Below are 27,660 nucleotides of genomic sequence, written 5' to 3'. Positions count from 1 at the left end.
AAAAGTCACATAAAATGAACTCCGATCTGAGGCTTCGTGCTGAGGAAGAGAAATATTTGTGGATGCCGGTCTTAGGGGTCGAAGTTAAAACTGGAATAAAGGACTGCAGATGTTTATTAAAACCTTCAAAAGTTCACCCCATACCCGCCACCCCCTCCCCCGCTCGAAGTGTAAAATGTCATAAATAAGCCAAAAGATATTGCATAAGAATTGGCGATGAGCAACGATGTGACATTGTGTAAGAGGAAAAATAATATGATAACAAACCTGAGGCTTGTAAAATAGGACAAAATCCATCAAGATTGACCAGAAGAAAACAGAGTTAGGGCAGAGTCCCCCATAGACCGCCAATGGCCGCACGGAGCGATACGGACATGTCCTATCTTTCTGCCATGGATTGCTATGGAGAGGGGAGGGGTCAGTGTCAGAGTGCATGTAGTCCAACCCTAAACGGGTTCTCCAGTGACATACAATTTAGCCCCTATGCACAGGATAGGGGCTAACTTGCTGATCGGTGGGAGTCTCCATGATAGGACCCCACGGATCATGAGAACGAAAGTCTGTTGCACCTCTGTCATACTGTCTATGGCGCTGACAGATATTACCGAGTTCAGTCCTTAGCCATCTCCGTTAGCGCCATAAAGATGCTTAGTACTACAATAGACCCCCTTTCTTGTGATCCATGGGGGTCCCATTATTGGGACCCCACCAATCAGCAAGTTAGGATAGGGACTAACTTTTATGTCACTGGAGAACCCCTTTAAAGGGACAAATTAGTTCACACAAAATATGTTCATACTGAAAGGAAACCTACTATTTGATGCATTATGAAGCAAACATACCTTGAGACTGCTCTAGCTACACTGATGCAGGATCATATCTTGGTTAATCCCTGAGCTGAGTGGTTTTACTGAAAAAACAGGTATAACATTATGATAATGAAGCCCTGCCCCTTCTATGGATCCTTCAGCACTTGCTTCCACGCTTCTCATAGCAGGAGAGTTTTTCTCTGCAGGAGATGATGATGAAATCACTTTTCTCCCTGAAATTGAATTGCTGCACCATCCCCCAGCTGCTGTGTATGAGTGATACAGCTCAGTTTGATTAGTCATCCCTGACTAACCACCATTTGTAATTCCAAGTTCCTGTGTGTAATGTGTTGATCTAGGCAGCCATGCTGACCCAGCTTTCCCAAGGTCCTGAATGTTATAATTGTTTTATCAGCAAAACCCCTCAACTCAGGGATTAACCAACATATGATCCTGCATCAGTGTAGCTACAGCATTCTCAAGGTATGTTTGCTTCATAATGCATCAAATCAAATGGTAGATTTCCTTGACATTATAATAATCGGAAACAGCAATATACTTCCCATTATTTGGCATCAGCGGTACAAAGAAGAACATTGGGGTCCTATAGATGTCATACTACAGACCTTAAAACTACTATCATCAGATAAAGGGGTGTTTTTTTTTATATAGGAGGTCTGGTCTGGGATCTGTATTTGTTTCAGGTAAATATTTACATATTTAACATATTTTAGGTAAATACATGTATCAAAATTTGCAACTCGGACCTAAAAATTTATTTGTAAAACTGTTCTTGTTGTCCATAGCAACCAGCTACAGTGCAACTTAAAGGGAACCTACCACCCCGATTCTACCTATAAAGGTAGAAGGGGTGGTAGGTGGATGGATGGGACGTGAGGATAGCCCCTTTTTGGGCTAATCCTCACGTCCCGGGTGTCTTTTACAAAACTTTATTACATTTTATGCGGCTACTGGGGCGTGGAGTAGCCGGACATGAGGCTACTAGTCGCGGCTACTCCACGCCCCAGTAGCCGCATTACTCCGCCTACCAGGAAATCTTCGGCGCGCAGCTCCTGGTAGCTGCGCATCCTCGTCTGGGTCCCCTGCGTTCTGCGCATGCGCAGAACGCAGGCCTTCAGCTGCGCGGCCGCGGCACCGGGGCCGGAACTACTGCGCATGCACAGTAGCCGGGGGACTCGGACGAGGGCGCGCAGCTACCAGGAGCTGCGCGCCGAAGATTCCCTGGTAGGCGGAGTAACGCGGCTACTGGGGCGTGGAGTAGCCGCGACTTGTAGCCCCAGGTCCGGCTACTCCACGACCCAGTAGCCGCATAAAAAAATTTGCTTATACATGTAATAAAGTTTTGTAAAAAACACCCGGGACGTGAGGATTAGCCCAAAAAAGGGCTATCCTCACGTCCCATCCATCTACCTACCACCCCTTCTACCTTTATAGGTAGAATCGGGGTGGTAGGTGCCCTTTAAAGGACATCTACCATTTGTTTTTATGCGTTATGAACCAAACATACCTTGAGAATGCTGTAGCTACACTGATGCAGAAACCACTGAGTGGTTTTGCTGAAAAAACAATAATAAAATTATGATAATGAGGTGCTGCCTCCTCTGTTGACAGGCAGAAGTAATCAATCGCTCCACCATCCCCCAGCTGCCTTGTCTCAGTCATCCAACCCAGGTTGATTAGTCCTGTCTGGACAGTTCAGGAAGGACAGTTTATGTACGACAGCGACCCTGCACCAAGCTTTCCCAATGTCTTGAATTTTATAATTGTTTTTTGAGCAAAACCACTCAGATCAGGGATGAAACAAGATATGTTTCTGCATCAATGTTGCTAAAGCATTCTCAAGGTATGTTTGTTTCACAATGCATAAAAACAAATGGCAGATTTCCTTTAACAAAAAAAATAAAGTTGTGCGTAAAATTGGGTGCAACCAATCAGACCATTGCTCCCATTTTCTGACACACGCAAGCTGAATTCTGATTGGTTACAATGGGTTCTATCTCAACTTTTCTTTGACATTATTTTACCTCTAATTTGTCAAACAAGATAGTAATTTCTATAATTTTCCTGATGTTTCAGATCATCTCATCAGAAACTATGAACTGGTAGATCCAGTGAAAGTAGACGAGTCCGGAAACTTCTTATCTTATACTTTAAGCCATCACGAGAATCTCAAGCGAAGAAAGCGGGCGGCCGCGCGACCTGAGAATGTGCACTACCGGATCCGCCAGGGGGATAAGGATTTGTACTTCAACTTGACTGTAAATGAAGGATTTCTGTCTGATAATTATATTCTGGAAAGACGAGCAGGAAACCAGAGCGGAGTAAGGATTACCCCTCGATCCGGCCTCTCGTGTCATCTCACCGGTGCGGTGCATGGACCCGATATTGGGACCGGCTATGCTGCTCTAAGCTCCTGCAATGGACTGGTAAGACGCTTCCTCATCATATCTATACGTTCAAATTTTTCCCAAAAAATTTAAACAATTTCTAGCAAAATTGTGTGACCAGTATTCCTAGGCCTGTTTTAAGGGTCAGACTTTGACTTATAGGACTGCTACTTTTTATTAGGTGGTGTTAGAAACGCTTCTACTAACTTCCTCTTTTTTTTGGAAATACTGCTCATTTGCATACTTCCCATGGCCTCTTATGCCCATTTCCAAAATGGCCGTCATTGTGGCTTGCTCTATAGTTGTCACCCTCCCGAAAAAATTTGACTTACTAGAGAATGACACCCCGAGGTGCGTTTCCCGACTCCAATGCATGTGTCGCTTCTCTGATCAGGTCCGACAGAGTTCACCTTCTTCTTCCCGGTGCATGTAAGTCCTTGGCTTGCGACACAAATTTAAATGTTAAATCCCGCGCTTAGTCCGAATCCGGCGGATCATCTGATGCCCCCCCCCGATTTGTGTTGCATGAACTGGCGCTGGCGCAATTGCAGCACAATCCGATCGCGTGTTATATAATCCCCGGTGCGCTCCCCATTGGTGGGAAAACCCAACGAAAATGTAGTAAATAAGCCCCAATGTTTTGAATCCTTCACAATGTTCCGTCCGATAATGTCCCCCGGATATGACGCCTATTGTAAGGTAACATCTTATAAATCAATGTCCGACCCTTTACAATGCGAAGATTTAACCACGCGCTGTGTTAGGGTGATTGCCCTTCATCGGTGCAGAGCAGAGCACTGGTTTGGATGAAAGGACTTTGTTGAGATATATTTGGGGGTTACTTTTCCCCTTAAAGACGTAAGGAGAGTTATAAGGGTTCAGGCATTGACCTTTAGGATTTGGATTGCTGCTTTCCATTGCATTCCTTATGACACTGCATGACAAGTAGTATCCCTTTAAAATGACATAAAACACACAGGCCCTGGTGGTAATATACGGACGTAGTATGGCGGTATTATGATTACTATTTAAGGGATACATGAGTATAGGATTTGCCAGCCTCCTCCGTTATTATGGAGACACTCGGCTCAGGACTGGGTAAATTGGTGATTCAGTGATTTGGAGTCTATCATTATTCTGTCCTATCTGGAAATAACTTAATTTCAGCAGCTGCAATGATCTTTCTGCTGGTTTGTTACAATGTATCAGTCTGTAATCCAGGCTGATTAGCTCACAGAGTATTGTCTAGACTGGATAGAATTCCTCCAGTTTTAAGCTTAGAGCAGCTTAGAGCTATGTACCGAGTTACTCCCTCTGAATTGAGACAATTGTATCCAGTGTAGACAATGTTCTGTGAGCTAAAAATATTACAAATAACTGCAAAGCTCTACCTTCTTGTTTGTTACAATGTATCAGTCTGGAGTCCAGGCTTTTTAGCTCACAGAGCATTGTCTGGACTGGATACAATTGTCTCCACTTCTCAGCTGAGAGCAGGACTAGCTATGTACAGGGTTACTACCTCTGAATGGAGACAATTGTATGCAGTGTAGACAATGCTCTGTGAGATAAACAGTCCAGATTCCAGACTGATACATTGTAACAAACCAGAAGAGAGATATTTGCAGCTGCTGCAGATCTGTTTGGCTCACAGAGCATTATCTAAACTGGATACAATTATCTCCATTCACAGGCAGTGACCCTGTACACAGCTAGTCCTGCTCTCAGTGGAGACAATTGTATCCAGTCTAGACAATGCTCTGTGAGCTAAACACATCAGCAGCCGCTGCACAGTTCTCTCTGCTGGTTTGTTACAATGTATCAGTCTGGAGTCCAGGCTGTTTAGCTCACAGAGCATTGTCCAGACTGGATACAATTGTCTCCACCTCTCAGCTGAGAGCAGGACTAGCTATGTACAGGGTCACTGCTTCTGAATGGAGATAATTGTATCCAGTTTAGACAATGCTCTGTGAGCTAAACTCATCAGCAGCAGCTGCACAAATCTCTCTGCTGGTTTGTTACAATGTATCAGTCTGTAGGCCAGGCTGTTTTAGCTCACAGAGCATTGACCATCTAGATTGGATACAAATGTCTCCACTTCTCACCTGAGAGCAGGACTAGCTACAGGGTCACTGCCTCTGAATGGAGACAATTGTATCCAGTCTAGACAATGCTCTGTGAGCTAAACACAAAGATCCACCTGCTGGTTTGTTTCAATGTTTCAGTCTTGAGTCCAGGCTGTTTAGCTCACAGAGCATTGTCTATAGTGGATACAATTGTCTCCACTTCTCAGCTGAGAGCAGGACTCGCTGTGTACAGGAGGAATCTTATGAACTTAAAGCAAGAAAGGATCTTGAAAGTGATGAAGATAATAGTTTCAGATCTTCAAATTTGCACAAGGATTAAGTTTTATTTACTTAAAAATGGAAAACCCCTTTAAATGTGGTTCTGTCTCTTTGTATCTGTCGTGTTGCTGCATAGTTCATATTTTCTGTCTGACTTACAATATGTAGAGGAGCAGCTGCGCCTAGAAATGAATATCCCGGTATAATGGCGCCAGACGTCGTCTGCTGACGGTGAATGCCGCCACCTTTAGCAGCTGGCGGATTTGGCCGCTGCCTCTATACAATGCGGCGCTCCGCTTGCTTGGCATTTTTACGATGACTTTGTCGAGCTTTATCCTTTGTGGAAGAATAGGAGCAGCCATGCAGACGCGGGGCGGGAGGGGGGGGGGCGCTGTTGTTTTCTCAGCGGCATTAAATATTCTCATTTCTGCAGAATATGGAAGCACCGTGTGCACTCGCTGCCAGGATATCACATGTGAGGGGTAGGCATCGCTCCATCCCTGACGCAGTGGAGTGCTATCCATCCTAAGACGGTCTTGGATTGTTTTTTGGACAAATGGATTTATTAAAGGGGTTGTCCTTGTCACAAACATCCCCTTTAACACAAGGCCTAGCCCCTCGAAACCCATCTATTCTCACAAACACATAAAAACATTTATTCCCTCTCTATGGTAAGGGTCTGATTAGTGGGAGTCCAACTGGTGGGATCAGGGTGGGAAGGGCCCACTGTGGAATCATAGGATACATAGGCCTAAGCTCTAACATAATAACTAATATCCTGCCAAATAAAGCCCAATTTAGGGGTTACTAAGGATTATTTTACTTGGTCCTTACAGGAGCTGTACCCCCATTATTATTTTCTATGGTGGGTTAAAGGAAACTCAGGCTGAGATTAATTAATTAATTAATAATAATAATAATTCCTTTATTTATATAGCGCACACAGATTCCGCAGCGCTGCACAGAGTTTGCCAAATCAGTCCCTGTCCCCAACGGGGCTCACAATCTAATCAACCTACTAGTATGTTTTGGAGTGTGGGAGGAAACCGGAGGACCCGGAGGAAACCCATGCAAACATGGAGAGAACATACAAACTCTTTGTAGAAGACCCAGATCAACATCTGCAAAGAGTTTGTCTGATATTGGACAGACATTGCCCCCCCAGTGTATTTGGAGAAGCTTCATGTATCACAGTCCTGCTGTTATTAACAACATGCACATAGGTATTATTATACATCACTCCAGGGACTAAACACTGGCAGCAGAGAGCACAGAGTACAGCGGTGTGAGGACACGCCCACAGTGCATTTGGAGAAGCTACAATACTGTAGATAAATCCTTATATTACAGTCCTGCTGCTACTAACAATACATGCCAAGGTATGATTAGACATCTCTCCAGGGACAATGCCTAACACTGGCTACATAACGTACAACAGATGCAGATCCCCAGATGCACTTGTATAAGCTACAATCATGGAATATAAATCCATGTATCACAGTCCTGCTGCTGATACTTACATCATACACAAAGGTCTGATAACCAGCTGCACAGAACACAGCAGTGTGAGGACCCCCGTAGTGCACTTGAAGAAGCTACAATCCTGGAGTGTAAATCCATGTTTTACTCTCCTGCTGCTACTAACAGTGCACACATAGGTATGATTACACAAGTCTCCAGGGATAATACTTAACACCGGCTGCAGAGAGCACAGCAGTGTGAGGACATGCCCTGAGTACACTTGAAGAAGCTACAATCCTGGAATATAAATCTTTGTGTCACCGTCTTGCTACTACTAGCAACATACAAAAAAGTATGATTACGCAGCTCTCCAGGCACAATGCCTTACACTGCCTTCAGAGCACAGCAGTGTGAGGACATACCCCCAGAACACTTGGAGAAATTACAATCCTGGGATATAAACACTTGTATCACAATTCTGGAATATAAACACAGGCTTGTAGCTACTAAGAGTATTACTGCTACTAACAAGATATACACAGGTATGTCTACACATCCTTCCAGGAACAATACCCAATATTGACTGCCCACTCCTAGTGCACTATATGCACTATATATCAATATTTCACAGTCCTGCTGCTACTAACCATTTAAACAAAAGTATGATTGCACATCTCTCTATGTACAATATCTAAGGCTTCATTCACACGAACGCCCGGGCGCCATAGACGACAATGGGGGATGTATATCCTGCCGCAGATTTGCAGCCCCATACGTTCATCTGAATGCAGCCTAACACTGGCTGCAGAGAGCACAGACAACAGCAGTGCGAGGACACTCCCCACAGAAGGTACAATCCTGGAATCCATATTTCACAGTCCTGCTGCTACTAACAACAACATACACAAAGGTCTGATTACACATCTCTCCAGGGACAATACCTAACACTGGCTGCAGCTTTATAGAGTCGAAACTGCTGTTAAGTTCCCTTTAATAGGGAGACTCCCTATAGTCAGCAAAAGGGAGAACATTCAGAGGCAGGGGATGACTATAATTTTGGAGGAGGGGGGGGGGGGCGCTCTCCTCTCTGATACTCAGTTTGGTGAAGGTGAGAATAGATTGTTCGCAATAATTGGATAGAGATATGTATAAAGCTTTGATAGCGGCCGCGGACAATTATGATGTAATTTTAGTCCCGATCCTCAATATTATTACAGTTCATTCTCTGAAGCGATCGCTGCCGCGGCCTTTTATATTCTCATCATCGCGGCGTCTGATAAGTGAAACCTGTAATAAAGTCTATTATAGGAGAAGTAGATCAGCGAGATGAAGTGCGGGCGACATCTGGGAGGATCGATTGTTTGTCTCGCAAGGTGATTAGACACTTATTGTTTTCCAGAAGAGAAATAAATCAGTGAGAGGCTGAACCCTTAATATTAACACGAGCTGCCGGAACAGGACCAATGCTCTTAAAGCGAACCTCACCTTTAAGAAACTTCCCAGCAATCAGATTACAGTGTATAAGAGGAATAACCCCCGATTCTGGCAATTATGTAAATTATAATTAGCATGGGTGGAGACCGAGCTGCTGCAAGCTACTGTTCCCCCTCCACTCACCATAGACTTCTATGTAATCTTACAGCTCAGTAACCTTCTGTCCATCTTCCTAGCAAGACAGAATCCAGCAGTTAAAATCAGATTATGAGCCAAGCAGAGGAGACGATAAGTGTAGAAAGAGAAATTCGCTCTGATAATATCTTACACAGTTTCTTTTTCGATTTACACTACGTTACCAAATTAGGTTTTATTCCAGGACTGTAAAAGTTCACGGGGTATGAAAACTGCAGCTCTGCTATACTAGTACGTGCACAGTATTAAATCAACAAACTAAAGAGGAGCCCAGCAAGCTCATAGGGCCTTTAAGTTTGGGTTTCCCCTTTAAGTGCCATTGTTCTCATTATTTACCTGCTCAGCTCTCTCTAAAGAGAGTGTGTGTACAAGTATAACACCTGGGATCAGTGCTGGTGGGTGTTAAAATCAATGATTGCTGCCTGAACCAGTGGGTGTTGAGGTTGGGGTACCAGCACCAAACTTTTGTTTGAAGTTTGACCGAACCTTAATCTGAATGGTTGCGCCATCCCTATTCATTTGTAGTAGTGAAAATTAAGATTTTGCTGCATCCAGGATATTTTCCCGCAGAATAACATGCTTATAATGCAGGACATTTCCCCTAAAAGGCCATATGTAATGATGGCTCGGGGATACAGGGGGAACAAACCAGACAGTGAGCCCTAAGTCTGAGCCCCCCAATGCTGTCACCTGCCTACTTGCCTCCGGTATCCTATTGATACGGGACAACCACGAAGACGATCCCTTCCTAGGCCACAGTGCAGACAAAGAACAAGACAAACAAACAATACACACAGGTAGCGAAGTCAGGTAAACCGGGTCACAACGGAGAGAGCAATATATAAGCAGAATCAGAAAGCGAAAGCCGAGGTAAGTAACGAAAGCCAAAGTCAGAATGCCAGAGAAGTCAATATAAGAACGAAACGCTGAAAGGACTGGGGAGCTGAAAATACGAGTATTACCAGCGCTGGGGAACCTGTGCTGGGAAGTGATATAGGTGACTGGGGAACCTCCCCTCAAGGTGACTGGAGGAGAGATCTGTCATTCACAGCAGGTTAACTGTTGCTAGACTGCAGGGAAGCGGGTGTGGTGCAACAATCAACCCTGCAGCAATCTCAGTCCCAGTTCACACACAGGAACACTGAACAACCTCAACGCCTTCTAAGCCGCATACCGCGGACAGAAGACGATACAGGCAAAGACGTAACAGTACCCCCCCTTTTATGAGGGGCCACTGGACCCTCACTATTCCCACCTGGTTTAGAAGGATTTTGGCGGTGGTATATGTTGAGGAGACGTGGAGCATGGAGATCTTTACCAGAGACCCAGGTACGATGTTCCGGGCCATAACCCTTCCAATGGACCAGATATTGGACAGAGTTTTGTACCCTGCGGGAATCCAAAATCTTTTCTACCTCAAACTCTAGTTCACCTTGGACCACCACAGGAGCTGGTGGTTTAGTTACGGGTAACACGGGAGGGATATATTTTTTCAGAAGAGATTTGTGAAAAACATTATGAATGCGAAGAGAGCTAGGTAATTGTAACCTAAAAGAGACGGGATTAATAATTTCGTTAATCGTGTATGGCCCAATAAATCGAGGAGCAAATTTCCCAGATGGCACTCAGACGCAAATTTCTTGTAGATAGCCACACTCGTTCCCCCACATTATATTCAGGACCGGGAGATCGTTTTTTATTAGCCTGACGCCGTTGGGTATCTTGGGCTTTCACCAGGTTCGACAGAACCCGTGCCCAGACTGAGCTCAGCCTTTGGAACGTTGCTTCAGCGGAAGGGTTAACAGACTCAATGTCTTGGCAGGACGAAAACTTTGGGTTGAACCCGTAATTACAAAAGAACGGCGACATTTTAGATGAGGTACTAACCCTGTTGTTTAAGGCAAATTCGGCGAGCGGGAGGAAGGATCTCCATTTCTCCTGGTTATCGGAAATAAAGCATCTTAAAAACTGTTCAAGCGATTGGTTGAGTCTCTCCGTCTGCCCATTAGTCTCAGGATGGAAAGCGGAAGAAAACGAAAGAGAGATTCCCAATTGACCACAAAATTCTCTCCAGAATTTAGAGACAAACTGTACCCCCCGATCAGAGACAATATTTTCTGGTATACCATGAAGACGCAAAATATTGTTTATGAACAATGAGGCCAATAATTTAGCACTGGGTAATTTCCTGAGGGGTACTAAATGACACATTTTCGAGAATCGGTCACAAACCACCCAAATGACAGTTTTCCCTTGAGAGACAGGTAAGTCAGTTATAAAGTCCATGGAGATATGAGTCCAGGGTTTTTTAGGCAGAGGGAGAGGTTGGAGAAGTCCCTCTGGTACTCTTCTGGGCACCTTAGACCTGGCACATATATCACATGCTGCTACGAACTCCTGAACGTCACGTGACCACGAGGGCCACCAGTACAACCTTTCTAAGAGATACTTAGTGCCGGCAATACCAGGATGTCCGGCGAGCACAGAACAATGGATCTCCTCCAAGACCCGGAGACGAAGATTATGTGGCACAAACAATTTACGAGATAGCGGTGGCGAGGTCATGGTCAATAGCAGATAACACAATACCCGGCGATAGAATCTTATCTGGGACAACATCTGGGGTATTGTCGTTACCAAAGCTACGTGATAGAGCATCTGCTTTGATATTCTTAGTGCCTGGACGGTAAGTAACAACAAAATTAAAACGAGTAAAGAAGAGTGCCCAGCGAGCTTGTCTGGGGGACAGTCGTTTAGCATTATCTAAGTATAACAGGTTCTTATGGTCAGTAATCACAGTTATGGGATGTTTAGCTCCTTCTAGGAAGTGTCTCCATTCCTCGAATGCCCATTTTATGGCCAAAAGCTCTCTGTTACCCACATCATAATTATGTTCGGCAGAAGAGAACTTCCTGGAGAAGAACGCTACAAGTTTTAGGTTAGTGAGAGACTTTGATCCCTGAGATAACACTGCTCCCACCCCTACTTCGGATGCATCAACTTCAACTACAAAAGGGTGATTCAAATCAGGTTGAGTCAAAACTGGCGCGGTTACAAAACATCTTTTAAGCTGTGCAAATGCTTGCTCCGCCTCTGGAGTCCAATTGGTCAGATCAGCACCCTTTTTAGTGAGCTCCGTCAACGGCTTAGCCACAACAGAAAAATTCTTAATAAATTTGCGGTAATAGTTGGCAAACCCTAAAAAACCGCTGAAGGGCTTTAAGAGTGTTGGGATGTTCCCATTTCTCGATAGCCGTGACCTTGAGTGGATCCATACAAAAAGATTTAGGGGTGATGATATAACCCAAAAAAGTAATCTTTTGGACCCCAAACAGACATTTAGACAACTTAGCACATAAGGAATTCTTACGTAATCTAGAGAGAACATCCCTGATCTGTCGGATATGGGTTGACCAGTCAGGGGAAAAAATCAGAATATCATCCAGATAGACTACCACATATTGACCCAGGATATCACGAAAAATATTCACAAATTCTTGAAATACTGCTGGTGCATTACACAACCCGAAGGGCATCACACAATATTCAAAGTGTCCCTCGGGGGTATTAAAAGCAGTTTTCCACTCGTCCCCCCTTTTGATGCGAATCAGGTTGTAGGCCCCACGGAGGTCAATTTTGGAGAACCAGCGGGCACCCACCACCTGGTTAAGCAAATCAGGGATAAGAGGAAGTGGGTATTGGTTTTTGACAGTGATGTTATTCAGTTCACGGTAATCAATACAGGGTCTAAGTCCACCATCTTTTTTCCCAACAAAGAAAAAACCAGCCCCCATAGGGGAATTCGAGGATCGTATATGACCCTTTTGAAGGCTCTCTTGTATATACTCTCGCATAGCCTCTCGTTCTGGGGAAGACAAATTAAAAATCCTTCCCTTGGGATATTTAGACCCGGGAATGAGATCGATCCCACAGTCATAAGGCCTATGTGGAGGCAGGGACTCGGCAGTCTTTTTATCAAAAACATCAGAGATAAATTCAGGCAGAATTTCTTCCTCTGACTGACATTCAGATAGGAACAGCGTATTACAATGGGAGGAACACAGCGGATCCCATTTAACCAGTTCTCCAGTGGTCCAATTAAATACAGGATTGTGTACAGATAACCATGGAAACCCCAAAATAACATCAGCGGACAAGTTTTTTAAAACAAAAAACACTACCCGTTCGGTGTGGATAGCACCAACCTGCATGGTTATCTGTGGAGTTCTGAAACAAACTCTACCCCCCCTTAAAGGGGTAGAATCTGCCCCCACAACCAGGACAGGAGGATTCTGGTTAACCAACTCCAGCCCTAGGGCTGAAACAAAAGCAGAGTCAATAAAATTAGCAACGGATCCAGAATCAACCATAGCTTGTCCAGATATAGACTTATCTTTAGCAAACAGAGACACTGGCAACAAAATTTTAGATACAGAGTCGGAAGATACCTGTGCGCCTGAGTGACCCTCCCGATTACCACTCAGGCGCTGAAGTTTTCCGCCTGTGGCCTGGGTCTGGTAGGGCAGCCTCTCAGGAAGTGTCCAGATTCACCGCAGTAAAAGCAAAGACGATTCTTCTGGCGATGCTCTTTCCGGGTTTTGGCTCTCGCCGTGCCCAACTGCATAGGTTCTTGTTCAGATATAGGAGAGACAGAGTTTTTAGGAGAAAGTAAAGGTGACCCGGAGGAGTGACTCGCATCTACTCTATCTTTTCGTCTGTCCCGTAGGCGACGATCAATGCGGACTGCTAAGGCCATGGTTTGCTCCAGTGAGTTTGGATCAGGATGACCAATCCAGGCATCCTTTACAGGTTCTGACAGGCCTTTTCTGAAGAGGGCTTTCAGGGACGGTTCACACCAGTTCAAGGTTACGCAGTGTTTGCGGAATTCCATGCAGTATTCCTCCACAGAGCGGGTACCCTGCGAAAGAGACAGCAAACTGGACTCCGCAAGCCCAACATGATCGGGTTCTGAGTATATGGCCCCCAAGGATTGAAAAAAGCGTTCCAAAGAGGACCACTCCTCTGCGGCTGGAGGTAGTTTCAGGGCCCATGCCTGGGGATGCCCCTGGAGTAAGGAAATAACCACCCCTACCATTTGAGTTTGGGAGTATAACGGGTTAACCCGAAAATAAAGCAAACAGGATTCCCTGAAAGTCTCAAATTTCTCTCTATCACCTGACAATCGATCCGGGAGTAACATTTTTACCTTGTTAATACTGGGGAGTGGAGGTTGCGGAGCAGCAGGAGACGTGGCAGGGGTCTCTGCTCTAAACTGAGTTAGAACATGGACCTGGTTAGCCAGATCAGCCACAATGCCTGCTAGGCCTTCCATGCGATGCACAAGATCCGGGACGGAGCTCATCCTGGCGGGTCCGGAAGACGTAGCAAACTAAGGATTTTAAAGGGCTGGTAATAATGTAATGATGGCTCGGGGATACAGGGGCAACAAACCAGACAGTGAGCCCTAAGTCTGAGCCCCCCAATGCTGTCACCTGCCTACTTGCTTCCGGTATCCTATTGATACGGGACAACCACGAAGACGATCCCTTCCTAGGCCACAGTGCAGACAAAGAACACGACAAACAAACAATACACACAGGTAGCGAAGTCAGGTAAACCGGGTCACAACGAGAGAGCAATATATAAGCAGAATCAGAAAGCGAGAGCCGAGGTAAGTAACGAAAGCCAAAGTCAGAATGCCAGAGAAGTCAATATAAGAACGAAACGCTGAAAGGACTGGGGAGCTGAAAATACGAGTATTACCAGCGCTGGGGAACCTGTGCTGGGAAGTAATATAGGTGACTGGGGAACCTCCCCTCAAGGTGACTGGAGGAGAGATCTGTCATTCACAGCAGGCTAACTGTTGCTAGACTGCAGGGAAGCGGGTGTGGTGCAACAATCAACCCTGCAGCAATCTCAGTCCCAGTTCACACACAGGAACACTGAACAACCTCAACGCCTTCTAAGCCGCATACCGCGGACAGAAGACGATACAGGCAAAGACGTAACACCATAAGTATACTTTATATGTGAACCGGGAGCTGACAGGATCCCTTTAAAGGGGTTTTCCCATGAAGACAAGATTCTTAGATATAATAAGGATAACAAAATAACACATTCTCTAATTCACTGTCGTTAACAAAAATACAACATTTCACAGATATAATTCCAACCTGTCTCTATCAGTCCTGGTATTTACAATTTTGGTTACCCCTGAGTATGGTCGGATTCTTCTCATGAATAGCTTCTCTTTTCTGCACACTGCAGTGGTCTCTGCCTCCTGCCCCTTCCTCCTGCATTACAAGACCAGCTCAGACACAGGCACTTCCTGCCGGCAAGCAGCGTGCAGAGACAAGCTACAGACAGATAAGGTCTTTATCCAGGAGAGAGGCATAGAGCAAAGCAGACTGTGTGTGTTATAGGCGAGTTAGCACTCTGAGAGTGTCATTGTGTGTTATATCCATCTCATGGATCTCATCATCTCTCATCTCTGATCTGTCTCATCTCTCTTTTTCTATGTGTCAGATACTAGTAAAATGTCCACAAGGTAAATAAAAGTGTATTTAAACCTGTACCCTGATAAGCTAAGCACATTGTCAACACACACCAACTTATAGCACTAAAGGAATCATGAAGTTTCTGCTTAGAGAGTCCCCGCTCCACACTCTTGACACACTGACCATCACTGAGTGAAAGGAGCTTAAACAGCAATAATACTGTAAAGTAAGGGGTTAAAAATTATCTTTATTCTGTAAACATCACTCGGGGATTCAAATTTGAGAACTTTCTTTCATGGTCAAACCCCTTTAAGGCATAAGATCTGCTACAACATTGTATATAAAGAGTTATATTGTTGCGGTGCTAGTCCTTGGATCAGGGGGTTGTCCACTCTTCTCGTTCTCGGCCTTTGTAGACGGCGCTAGAATTTCTCCTGCAATTAATTTCCATTTGAAAGAAAGCGGAATACTTTAAAGGAAATCTGGAGAAGGGGTAAAGCGTATCTGACACGTAGACCGCCAGCGCCAGACACATCAAGGAGCGGTAGGTCAATCTGTCGCTGGAAGCAGAAGAACTGCCCGGAATATCCAGTCACTTCAGAAGAATTCAGCGCGTAAAATGAAGCGATGTCTAAGGTGCCGGAGAATATCTGGAGGGAATGTTCCATTCACACGTCGTCTCCCTGCGAATCGCGGTAACTATGTAATTTTACTGTCAAATCTCCGCTTTCTATAAACCAAAGAGGAAAAAAAATAATCATAATGAAAAAATAAATAATAGAGAGGAAACAAAACTCATTAAATCTTAAAATGACAACATAAAATTAATGTTACGCAGAGAGGTGGGCGGAGGCGGGGGACGTCACCTTCCCGCCGCGGCCATGGAGGTGGATCAGAACAGGCACAGTGGGTCAGAATCTGCCAGATTTCAATATAACTCCAGATAATGTATGTTATTACAGATACAAAAAAGTTTAATGGAAAAGACACAAATGACTCGCCCCCGTACCCTAACCAGCCAGTCAGAGACTTATAGTCTTATATTTAAGGAGCGGTCAATCAGAGGAGGAACGCAGAAGCTCCTGGGTCTTAAAGCAATACCTATAGTAGAGCTACCTACAGTATATAAGGTAGCAGTGGGACCCGCAGCATCACTGGACCGGATTGACTCGGATTCATCCCAGGGGAGTTGTATGTCACTTGTCACTACAAAATCAGAAAACCACTACATCTTAGGCTATATTCACACTAACATGTGCCTGCCGTACCGTAGCACGGCGGGCACATGGCGGCACCAGGGAGAGGAGGAGGGGGTGAGTGCTGCTGAGGGGGTGAGCGCATGGCGCCATATTCTGTGGAAAGATAGGACAAGTCCTATCTTTTTCCTGGGTACGGAACGGTACGGTGGCGCACAAGTGTGGCTATGGGTTACGTATATACGCCGTATATACGTCTGCCGTGTATACGTCCCCCATACAGCAGTGTGAAAATAGCCTTTGAGTAGTCTTGATACTGGTGGCAGTTGGGTCAGGAGATACCGTTGTGAAGCACAAGAGGGTCACGGAAGGAACAGTCAAAGACAGGATGAGGTCAGGGCAGGTGAAGGTCCGGTAAAGCACAAGGTATGAGACACAGCTCAGTGCAGACAGCAGAGACAGAACCGTATAGTAACACCAGGTCCAAGAACACAGGAACTGGAAAATGGGAGACCAGGTGACTTTACAAGGAACAAGGAATGTAAGGAGCTACAGTGCTCAGGCACCTGCTTGTGGGGGAAGGTGCCTTAAAGGGAACATGCCCCCAGATTTTACCCCATGAAATGACTAGTCTCCTGTATGAAGTGTACTTTCTAGAGTTCCTTTTTATATGAAATCTCACTCATTTACTTATATTTAAAAAATATTCTCCAATTTCATGTGCAAATGAGCCAAAAAGAGTCATATTTAGCCATTTGCATTTCAGGTTCGGCCGCACAGCTCCCTGTCAAATCATAGCCGTGGCTATTTGCTAGGGGCTATATTTTGCCGGATTGGCTGTTCGCCCACTAATCCGGCTACATGTCCAGGTCGCATCGCCAAACCCAAATGTGAAATGATGTCAGTTCTTCAGTCTTTCAGTCATGCTGCTGGTGTCATATTACAGAAAAGAATCCAATCTTTGAGATTACATCAGGCCTGTGGTTCTGTGATTTAAAGAACCAGAGATACAGACAGTTGAAGACATGGTTGGAAATTTGCGCTGTAGATAAATATCTAACTCACACATTTTTTAACTGCCTGTATCGTCTGTTCTGTAGCTCACAACAAGCCTTATTGGATTCTTATTTCTTAATATGACACCAGCATCGTGTTTCTAGGTGCTATAGAACAGGAGATGCTACTTCTGTAGCCAGGGTCAGCACTGGGCATACCCAGGCAAGTGCTGGGGCCCAGAGCTGCTTAGGGGGGCCACACAAGGCTGTACAGAAGGAATCCATGGGGATGAGGGGGACTGTATTTAATGAATCCATAGGGGGCTAGGGAGCTTTATATAAAATACCCATGAGGGTGCTGATGGGATGATAAACTAGGGAATATTTCAGGGAACAGGAGACTATTTTAGTTTAATAATTTTTAATGCCGCCATGTGAGTTCACTGCAAAGGGGCCCACTGAGGCTCTGCCGCCCAGGGGCCTACTGAAACCTAAAGCTGACCCTGCCTGCAGCCTCTAAAATTGACTCATCTAAGACAAAATAATACTCTTTTCTGCTCATTGGAGGACCAAAAGAGCCCTCCGCTATATGAAAAGCCACACTTTTATAAAAGGCACATGTTGGGTGGGGGTCTTGGTGCATATTTTTCATCATTCATGGCGAGACTCAATATTACCAGGTATTTGTAGTTTATATCACAGGAGCTCCAGCTGGTTATACAGCCCAGGTCAGGGGTGCCACACGCTGTAGACCTCTCATGCTCTGCTGCATCTTTGCATTCTCTCCAGGCAGCGCAGTGTGAGGGGAGTGAAGGGTCCCGGCTCTCTGAGGACGTCTCGCTCGCTGCCTACTGATTGCTGTAGACATTTGCTCACCTCCACTGGGCACCAGACAGAGCAGATGACTCTCAGGGAGACTTGTCCTGTAATCCTGGGCTTTGTGATTGATTGTACATTTATATTCCGGCCCCCAGCCCGCGGCCGCCACTAGAGACTGCGGCCAAAGGTGATTCACTAAGGAAAAAAGTTTGCAGCTTCTGGTTATTTCCATTGCGTAAAAATCTAGATTTACTAGTGAAATTTTGAGATTTAGTGGCAAAAAAAACTACTAGCAAGGATAGGACCACATAATGAGGAGAGTCTAATGAACACATTCCCCACCAATCCAGATGGCCCAACAAAGTCACGGATCAATGTCCTCCTTAGCCAAAGTTTGGGGAGAAGCTAAGTTCCTCTTGCACAGGGTATGTGACAGCAGAGTGTGTTAGAAGGGTGATATTGGGACACAATGGGGAGCATTAATCATAGTTTGTTAGACGGCTTTTGACTTTTTTGCTTCTTTTCAGCTTTTTGCAGAAAAACCTGGCGCAGTTCGTTAATTTGGCGCATTTATGCACCATTTTCTGGCGCACGGCCGGCAAGTCCGGCACTTAGTGGTTCTGAGTCCCTGCTCCTTATCTGACATAGCGAGAGGCTGCTATACAGATGTTTGCACGGCATCTATCACAAATTTGCACCTAAAAAGATGCAAAAAAGGCACAAAAATGCACCTACTCACGGTGCAAATACTCACCAGAAAGCCCCTTTATGTGTACAGTACTGGCCCAGACACTTCATAAATACATGTGCATCAGTGAGAATCCTGAATACCCCACCCACACACAGTGATTGACAGTGAGTGTCCTGAAAACTCCACCCACACACAGTGATTGACAGACAGTAAGAGTCCTGATTGATAGTGAGCGTCCCGGTTACGCTACCCACACACTGTGATTGACAGTAAGAGTCGTGAATACTCCACACACAGTGATTGGCAGTGAGAGTCCTGAATACTCCTCACACAGTGATTGGCAGTGAGAGTCCTGAATACTCCACACACAGTGATTGGCAGTGAGAGTCCTGAATACTCCTCACACAGTGATTGGCAGTGAGAGTCCTGAATACTCCACACACAGTGATTGGCAGTGAGAGTCCTGATTACTCCGCCCACACACAGTGATTGGCAGTGAGAGTCCTGAATACTCCTCACACAGTGATTGGCAGTGAGAGTCCTGATTACTCCGCCCACACACAGTGATTGGCAGTGAGAGTCCTGAATACTCCTCACACAGTGATTGGCAGTGAGAGTCCTGATTACTCCGCCCACACACAGTGATTGACAGTGAGAGTCCTGATTACTCCTCCCACACACTGTGATTGACAGTGAGATTCCCGACTACTTTCCCCACACATTGTGATTGACAGTGAGTCCTGATTACTCCGCCCACACAGAGTGATTGACAGTGAGAATCCTGATTACTCCACCCACACACAGTGATTGACAGTATGAGTCCTGATTACTCCACACACAGGGATTGACAGTATGAGTCCTGATTACTCCACACACAGGGATTGACAGTATGAGTCCTGATTACTCCGCCACACTGTGATTGGCATTTAAAATCCTGATTACTTTGCCCACACACGGTGATTGACAGTGAGAGTCCCGATTACTCCACCCACACACCGTGATTGGCAGTGACAGTTCTGATTACTCTTCCCACACACTATGATTGGCTGTGACAGTCCTGATTACTCCTCCCACACACTGTGATTGGCAGTGACAGTTCTGATTACTCCACCCACACACTGTGATTGGCAGTGACAGTCCTGATTACTCCTCCCACACTTTGTGATTGGCAGTGGCAGTTCTGATTACTCCTCCCACACACTGTGATTGGCAGTGTCAGTCCTGATTACTCCTCCCACACACTGTGATTGGCAGTGACAGTCCTGATTACTCCTCCCACACACAGAAGTATGAGATTTGCAGGAGGCAAAGTTGAAGCTTCTTCCAGTCAGTGTCCTCAGCTGGTGTTTTGTTACAATGGGAGGCCGTCCAGAGCAAACTATTGATGTTGACCCAAAATTTCCCACATTAAATTAAAAAACTTTCACATAAAAAGTTGAAATCTCTTTTTTCTTACAGTTTGATGCTTTTGGTTTAATTGGCTGAAATATTACAAAAATAGCATCCAGATATTGGAAACATTGACACAACATGTGTTACACATCTTCCTCCACGCTGCCAATAGGAAGATCCCTATGGGGGAGAGGGGAAATGGTTTTTGCATTTTACGGCCTCTTTTCGCCTATATTAGAAAGGAAATGCCTGGAACACAATCATCATGTTCTGCTGGAGCCGTGGGGTCAGGCAGCTGCACGCGAGGCTGTGGCCAGGATCAGACGTGCAGGAAGATACAAGAGTAGTAACAATGGAGAGAGAGAAACTGGAGAAGAAGGATTTCTATTAGAGACAGCGCCCCCCCTGCCTACTGGTTGTATGTGGTATTGAAACTCTGCTTCATTAAAGTTAATTGACTGATGGAACCAAATCTTAGGCCATTGTTTTATGAAAAGTTATACAATTTTTCAATATACTTTCTGTATCAATTCCTCATAGTTTGCTAGACCTCTGCTTGCTGTCCTTCTATAGGAAGCTTCTATGCTTAATTCCAGTGGATAGAAATCTGTCCATGGCCACACAGGTGCACAGATCATTAGGATCACAGCGAGTAATCAGAGTAATCTGTGTATGTGGCACAATTCCCAGTATATCTCTGGGATTTTGTAGTATCTAGAGTCATCTGGGCAATAGAGCTAACAATCTAATGCAATCAGGAGCATCTTATACTGGATGTAGATGTGGCAGTCATATGTGACCATGTGACATCTAAACAGCTAAAGAATACAGTTGCAGGGTCCCTCTGGCACCCCAATGGATCCTCCGTCATGAAAATATGGATTGTAAATGGGTTGTCAGCTGGGAGTTGAGTGAAGGGATCTAGATTGTCCTTCCATATGTTAGAGCCCATCATGACAGGGTTAACTCTCCAGCACAGAAATGTAAATTCCAATATGAAATTTGCAAAAATGGTTAAAAAAAATTTAGAAAAAATATAATTTATTTGTTTTATTATTATTTATTTTTTATATTATTATTATAAGTAGTAGTATGTTTATATATTTATGTTATTTATTATTATTATTCTGTGTATTATTATAACATTGATTCAATTACACTGTAAGTTTCTCCAATAATTCTGCAGAATGTGAATATACCCTCTATGTACAGGCGGTCCCCTACTTAAGAACGACCGACTTACAGTTGACCCCTAGTTACATACGGACCTCTGGATGTTGGTAACTTACTGTACAATAATCAGCTGTAACAGATATCACAGGTGTCTGTAATTAAGATTTATTGTTAATTCTGGTTCTTATGACAACCCAACATTTTTAAAATCCAATTGTCACAGAGACCAAAAACTTTTTGTCTGGGGTTACAGTAATAAAATATACAGTTCTGACTTACATACAAATTCAACTTAAGAACAAACCTACAGACCCTATCCTGTACGTAACCTGGGGACTGCCTGTATAAGATATAGAGACTATCCTGTCACTGTGATATTGATATCTGCTCACAGAGTATAAAGACATCATTTATCTCTGGTTTCATTTCTTCTCTTCGGGATCTCGGTTTAATCCCTCGGCTTGGTAAAAACGATCAATAATCCAATTTAGTCCTAATATTACAAATCTTTATTACATGACCCAACATCTGTGAGATATGAGTGCAGTAAACTTTACATGACCTGTTACAAACAATTGTTACAGCAAACTTCAGAATGATACTTATCACAACAAGTACCATTGAGAAAGTGGAGTGTGGTGATAAAGATAGGGCCAGGATGCTTGGGCCATAAAACCAGTATCCACAGGAACCAGATCCTATCATAATACCTAATGGTTCAATCACGATAATAAAAATAATAATAATAATTCCTTTATGTAGCGCACACAGATTACACAATGCTGCACAGAGTTTGCCAAATCAGTCCCTGTCCCCTATGGGGCTCATAATCCAATAAACCTACCAGTATGTTTTGGAGTGTGGGAGTAAACCGGAGGACCCGGAGGAAACCCACACAAACACAGAGAGAACATACAAACTCTTTTCAGATGTTGACCCTGGGACTTGAACCCAGGACCACAGCACTGCAAGGCCATAGTGCCAACCACTGAGCCGCCATACCGCCCCAATGGCATTCTAGCAACCTCCATTAAGGAGGAGAGTAAAAGGTGATATCCTACATAACCAAGGTCACATCTAAAAACCCCATCTTACTATACACATAAAAGAAATATGTGGCATAATTCATTCATTTCTAATAACTCTATCCAGGAGTCAAAGGCCACTGGATGCCTCCACAGCAGAAGGGAGCAATTAAAGGAAACCTACCATGAGGAATGTACCATCAGAAGTAGATGTGATGGTAGATTCCTCCTCCTCCTGTCTCTGCCGTAATCTGTCATTTAATAATCCTGGAAACAAAAATAACTTGTTGAAAAAAATTATTTTAGTATCATGTAAATTAACTGCAGAAGCAGTTAACAGGGACAATGTTACAGATAATGGGGCTTATTTACTAAGGGTCCGAGGATCACATTTCCATCGGACTTCCCGACAATTTTGGGGATTTTGTCACACGCGATCGGATTTTGGCACAGCTGCTCTGGCTTTCATGCGACAGAAATGGGGGGGGGGGGGGGTTGCCGTTGGACGAACCGACTGATTCAGACTGAGCACGGAATTTAAGATTAAAATTGTGTCTCATCCAATGCACTTACATGCACCAGGAAGAAGAAAGTTAACTGCGTAGGACCCGAGCAGGGAAGCGACACATGCAGGATATCGGGCGCAGGATCTTAGTGAATCGCGGCAGAGTGCATTATACATGGACAATGCACTTTTGGGAACTCCGAGGGACCGGGTAATTAAATTTGCCCCAAGGGATGACCATTGATCCTGTTGCTTCTATATATGTTTGTCTAGGAGTAGGGACATTGGTGGGTATTGATGTCCAACTTTCTCCCGCTTCCTCTTTATTTACTCTTCCGTATTTCCTCTTCCATCACTTTGGTTTGGAATCCATGAATCTTTAACCATTGTAAAACTATCAAGACACCCGAATCCACAAGCCGCCAGTAGCAGAACTTGTGTAAGATCCAGCACATCCTCTGAGTGCCGCACTGCAGGAGAGTTCATCCATACGTCTCTTTCCAGGGGAACAGATCTGCTTCTATTTACTTTTCCAGAGGTGAAGTTTAAGGTTACATGAACCCCGCGGAGGGGAAGATTCCCCGGAGCCAGAAGACCTACTAACTATACACCTGCACATTTCTTACATATTTGATTTTACCCCTAGGACATTACTCTTCACAGCAGAGGAAAGATAGAGAAGTTACATCGAGGAAATGTCTGAAGTTCAGGGTCAGATGGAAACAACTTCTCTGAAAATAAAAAGTGTAAAATCTAAATCTAAAACAAATAAGTATACAAGAACCCGGGAGGTCTCAAAAATACCTGCAATTATATGGGGCATCCAAAGCTAGTCCTGCTCTCAGCTAAGAAGTGGATACAATTGTATCCAGTCTGGACAATGCTCTGTGAGCTTAACACATCAACAGCAGATCTGCTGGTTCGTTACAATGTACCAGTCTGGAATTGTCTCCATTCAGAGGCATTGACCCTGTACATCGTGAGTCCTGCTCTCAGCTGAGAAACGGAGACAATTGTATCCAGTCTAGACAATGCTCTGTGAGCTAAAAACATCAGCAGCAGCTGCACAGATCTCTCTGCTGGTTTGTTACTATGTATCAGTTTGGAGTGCAGGCTGTTTAGCTCACAGAGCATTGTCTAGACTGGATACAATTATGGTATCTCCACTTCTCAGCTGAGAGCAGGACTAGCTCTGTACAGGGTCACTGCCTCTGAATGGTAACAGGAGGGTTACTATTCCATGACAGCAAGCAGAGATTTTGAGCAAAATGAAAATTAGAAAAAGTCAAGTCTATTTGAAAGTATTAGAACTTTCCCTTTTATGCATTGGTTAAAGGAAATCTACCAACAGAATCCATCATGATAAACCAGGGACATTACTCATAGATCCAGACACTGTGACTGTTAACATCTTCTCACATTTGTTATCCATGGCCTCCTTCCTTCTAAACTCGACTTTTCTAATTATGATAATGACCCTGAAGGGCTCTGGGGGACATTAACAGAACTTTTGAATACTGTAGTATTATAGGCTCTTACACCTGTCCCCTCCCCCCTTAAGCACTTCCCCCTACCTCTGCCTGATGTAATCTCACACAGTGGAAGGGAGAAGTGCTCCTGCACAGTGTAACAACCTGTGAAGCTACAGCACGGAGGGACTCTGGTAATGCCCTCGGAAGTTCTAATGGCTCATTACCAAAATTTTAGTTTATTTTAGAAGGAAGGAGGCCATGGATAATAAATATAAGAAGTTACCACAGTCCCAGTGTCTGGATCTAGGAGTAATGTCCCTGGTTTATCAGGATGGTTTGTGATGGTAATTTCCTTTATTGACATAAATCCAAAGGTTTGTACAGACACGGCTTCTTGAAATACATTTAAATCTTTTTTCCTCCAAATTTTTTTCCATTCTTTAACTAGATATTATATGAATATTTTTGGAGTCACATTGGGCGTCACAGTCATTTGAGGAATCCCGGGATATGTTTTAGGTGACCCTGTGTATTGCAGTTACAGTAGAGGGTCTCCAGCAGGGACCGAATACTTCATTACTGTCTAACGCACCAATTATTGAGCTGATGCGGCCAATTATCACCACATGACCTTTGCCAGACCTTTAAACAATTGCGCTTGCTTAGTATTTGTGTTGACAGCCCAGAAAGATCTCTTCAAACTTTCACATAGCAAACACGGCAAAGCCCGAGGCCGAGGGCTCCGGTACGACATCTCCAGGCTCTGGGGTCCTACAGAAACAGAGTGAATCCCATATATAAACCTAGAATAACTGTAATATATAATTGGAAGCTAAGTTTTATCTTCTCTAAGTGCAGTTAGGGTGAGTGCTCACACTGCTGTGCTCTGAGCACTCTGCATTGCACTTCTCCAAAGCTGTAACAGGCTCTGCTAAAATATAAGGGGATTCCCTCCAAGCAGATCGTTGAGACTATGGTGCAGTTTAGTGGAGAGGTCTAAGAGCACAGCAGTGTGAGGGCACATTTCCATTGCACTTGCAGATGCTACAATCCTGTTACAGCATTATAACAGTCCTGCTGCTACTAATAACCTACACAAAGGTTTGATTGCATATCTCCAGGGACAATACTTAAAGGGCACCTACCACCACAAATCTACCTATAAAGGTAGATTGGGTGGTAGGTGGATCAATGGGACGTGAGGATAGCCCTTTTAAGGGCTAATCCTCACGTCCCATGCGCAGAAGAGCAGGCCTGCGCGGTCACTACTCCGAAACAGGCGTGGGCCTGCTCTTCTGCGCATGCTACGCGGAGCTGCGCGCCGAAGATGGGTGAGTAGGAGGGGTAAAGTGGCTACCGGGGCGTGGAGTAGCCGCCTCGTGTAACCTCAGATGCGGCTACTCCACGCCCCAGTAGCCGCATAAGTAAATTTGAATATATGTGTAATAAAAGTTATCAAAAAAGTGTGGGGACGTGAGGATTAGCCCTTAAAAGGGCTCTCCTCACGTCCCATTGATCCACCTACCACCCGATCTACCTTTATAGGTACATTTGTGGTGGTAGGTTTCCTTTAACACTGTCTACAGTTCAGTGCACAGAACACAGCAGGCCATCCCCCAGTGCACTTGGAGAAGCTCCAATCCTGCAATATTAATCTAGTGTCAGACTGGCCCACCAGAGTCCAGAGGATCCTCCGGAGGGCCCTGGTTCTAACCCAATACTAGCCCACAAGCCCAGAATAAAACAACAAAATTTGGAGTTTCCAGATGTATGGGGTTTGAAGGAGGTTGGGTCCCCAGATTAATTTTCTTCGGTGGGAATCTCAGTCCGACACTGCATATATCACAGTCCTGCTGCTACTAACAACATGCACAAAGGAGGTATGATTACACGTGTATCCAAGGACAATACCTATCACTGCCTGCAGAGAGCACAAAGCACAGCAGTTTGAGGACACACCTGCAGTGCACCTGGAGAAGCTACAATTCTGGAATATGAATCCATATTTCACAGTCCTGCTGCTACTAAAAATATCCATAAAGGTCTGATTACACAGCTATGCAGAGACAATACCTAACACTGGCTGCAGAGAGCACAGAGCACAGCATTGTGAGGACACCCCTCCACCCCAGTGCATTAGGAGAAGCTACAATCCTGGAATATAAATCCATTTATCCTGCTGCTACTAACACGGATATAAAGATATGATTACACATCTCTCCAGGGACAAAACATAAAACTGGCTGCAGTCTATGTAGTCACACCTGACACCAGAGCCCTTTAAGGAGTTATTCTTAGATATACAGCACCATATGGCGGCACATGTAGCGCCCACTGCTCCACTGCACAGACATGCAGGAGCTCACTGAGCCACCACACTGCCCCCTGCTCCCCTCTATAATACACATAATAATATTTGGTGGCCCCTCTCAGGCTCCATCCTGCTGCTTCCTCCACATCCCTGTAGCTATAATATTATTCATCTGATAATTGTTTTAGTTTCCAGACATCCATCAGCCCCCAGTGTGTGAGCGCCTCAGCTCCAGCCTCACCTGTAGCTCCAGGCTGGCCTCATTGTCACGACACTGCAGCTGTGTGAGTTGTATCTGCTGGATGTATAGAAGGGGCAGAGAAGATACTTCGGTGCATGTCAGAGCTTTGCTTATTTTTATTGCATGTTCTGATATTTTTCTTTATTTTTTTATCAGCATTTACATTTTTTTTACAGATTTAATAAGTGTAAGTTACAAATAGATAGATATGAGATATGAGATAGATAGATATGAGATAGATAGATAGATAGATAGATAGATATGAGATAGATAGATATGAGATAGATAGATAGATAGATATGAGATAGATAGATATGAGATAGATAGATAGATAGATAGATATGAGATAGATAGATAGATATTAGATAGATAGATAGATATGAGATAGATAGATAGATAGATAGATAGATAGATAGATAGATAGATAGATAGATAGATAGATAGATATGAGACAGACACCACACACACCACACAAGCTACACACGCTACACACACTACACACACTACAGACACTGCACACACTACAGACACTGCACACACTACACACACTACAGACACTGCAGACACTACAGCTACTACACACACTACAGACACTACACACACTACAGACACTACACACACTACAGACACTACACACACTACAGACGCTACACACACTACAGACACTGCACACACTACACACACTACAGACACT

At 44.5% G+C, this 27,660-nt stretch overlaps 1 protein-coding gene across 1 annotated transcript in view; it reads left to right on the top strand.

The window, feature by feature from the left end:
• The window catches only part of ADAMTS12 (ADAM metallopeptidase with thrombospondin type 1 motif 12), a 348,163-nt gene that overhangs the window by 10,407 nt on the left and 310,096 nt on the right, over positions 1 to 27,660 (top strand). The window contains exon 2 of the mRNA XM_072134459.1: positions 2,907 to 3,256. Within this exon, the coding sequence (XP_071990560.1) occupies positions 2,907 to 3,256 (350 nt within the window). The remainder of the gene's footprint in view (positions 1 to 2,906; positions 3,257 to 27,660) is intronic.

This window comes from Engystomops pustulosus, chromosome 1, assembly GCF_040894005.1.
Source record: "Engystomops pustulosus chromosome 1, aEngPut4.maternal, whole genome shotgun sequence".
In the NCBI taxonomy this organism is placed as follows: domain Eukaryota; kingdom Metazoa; phylum Chordata; class Amphibia; order Anura; family Leptodactylidae; genus Engystomops; species Engystomops pustulosus.
The sequence above is the reverse complement of the archived record's forward strand: the minus strand, read 5'-3'. Positions and strand labels throughout refer to the sequence as shown.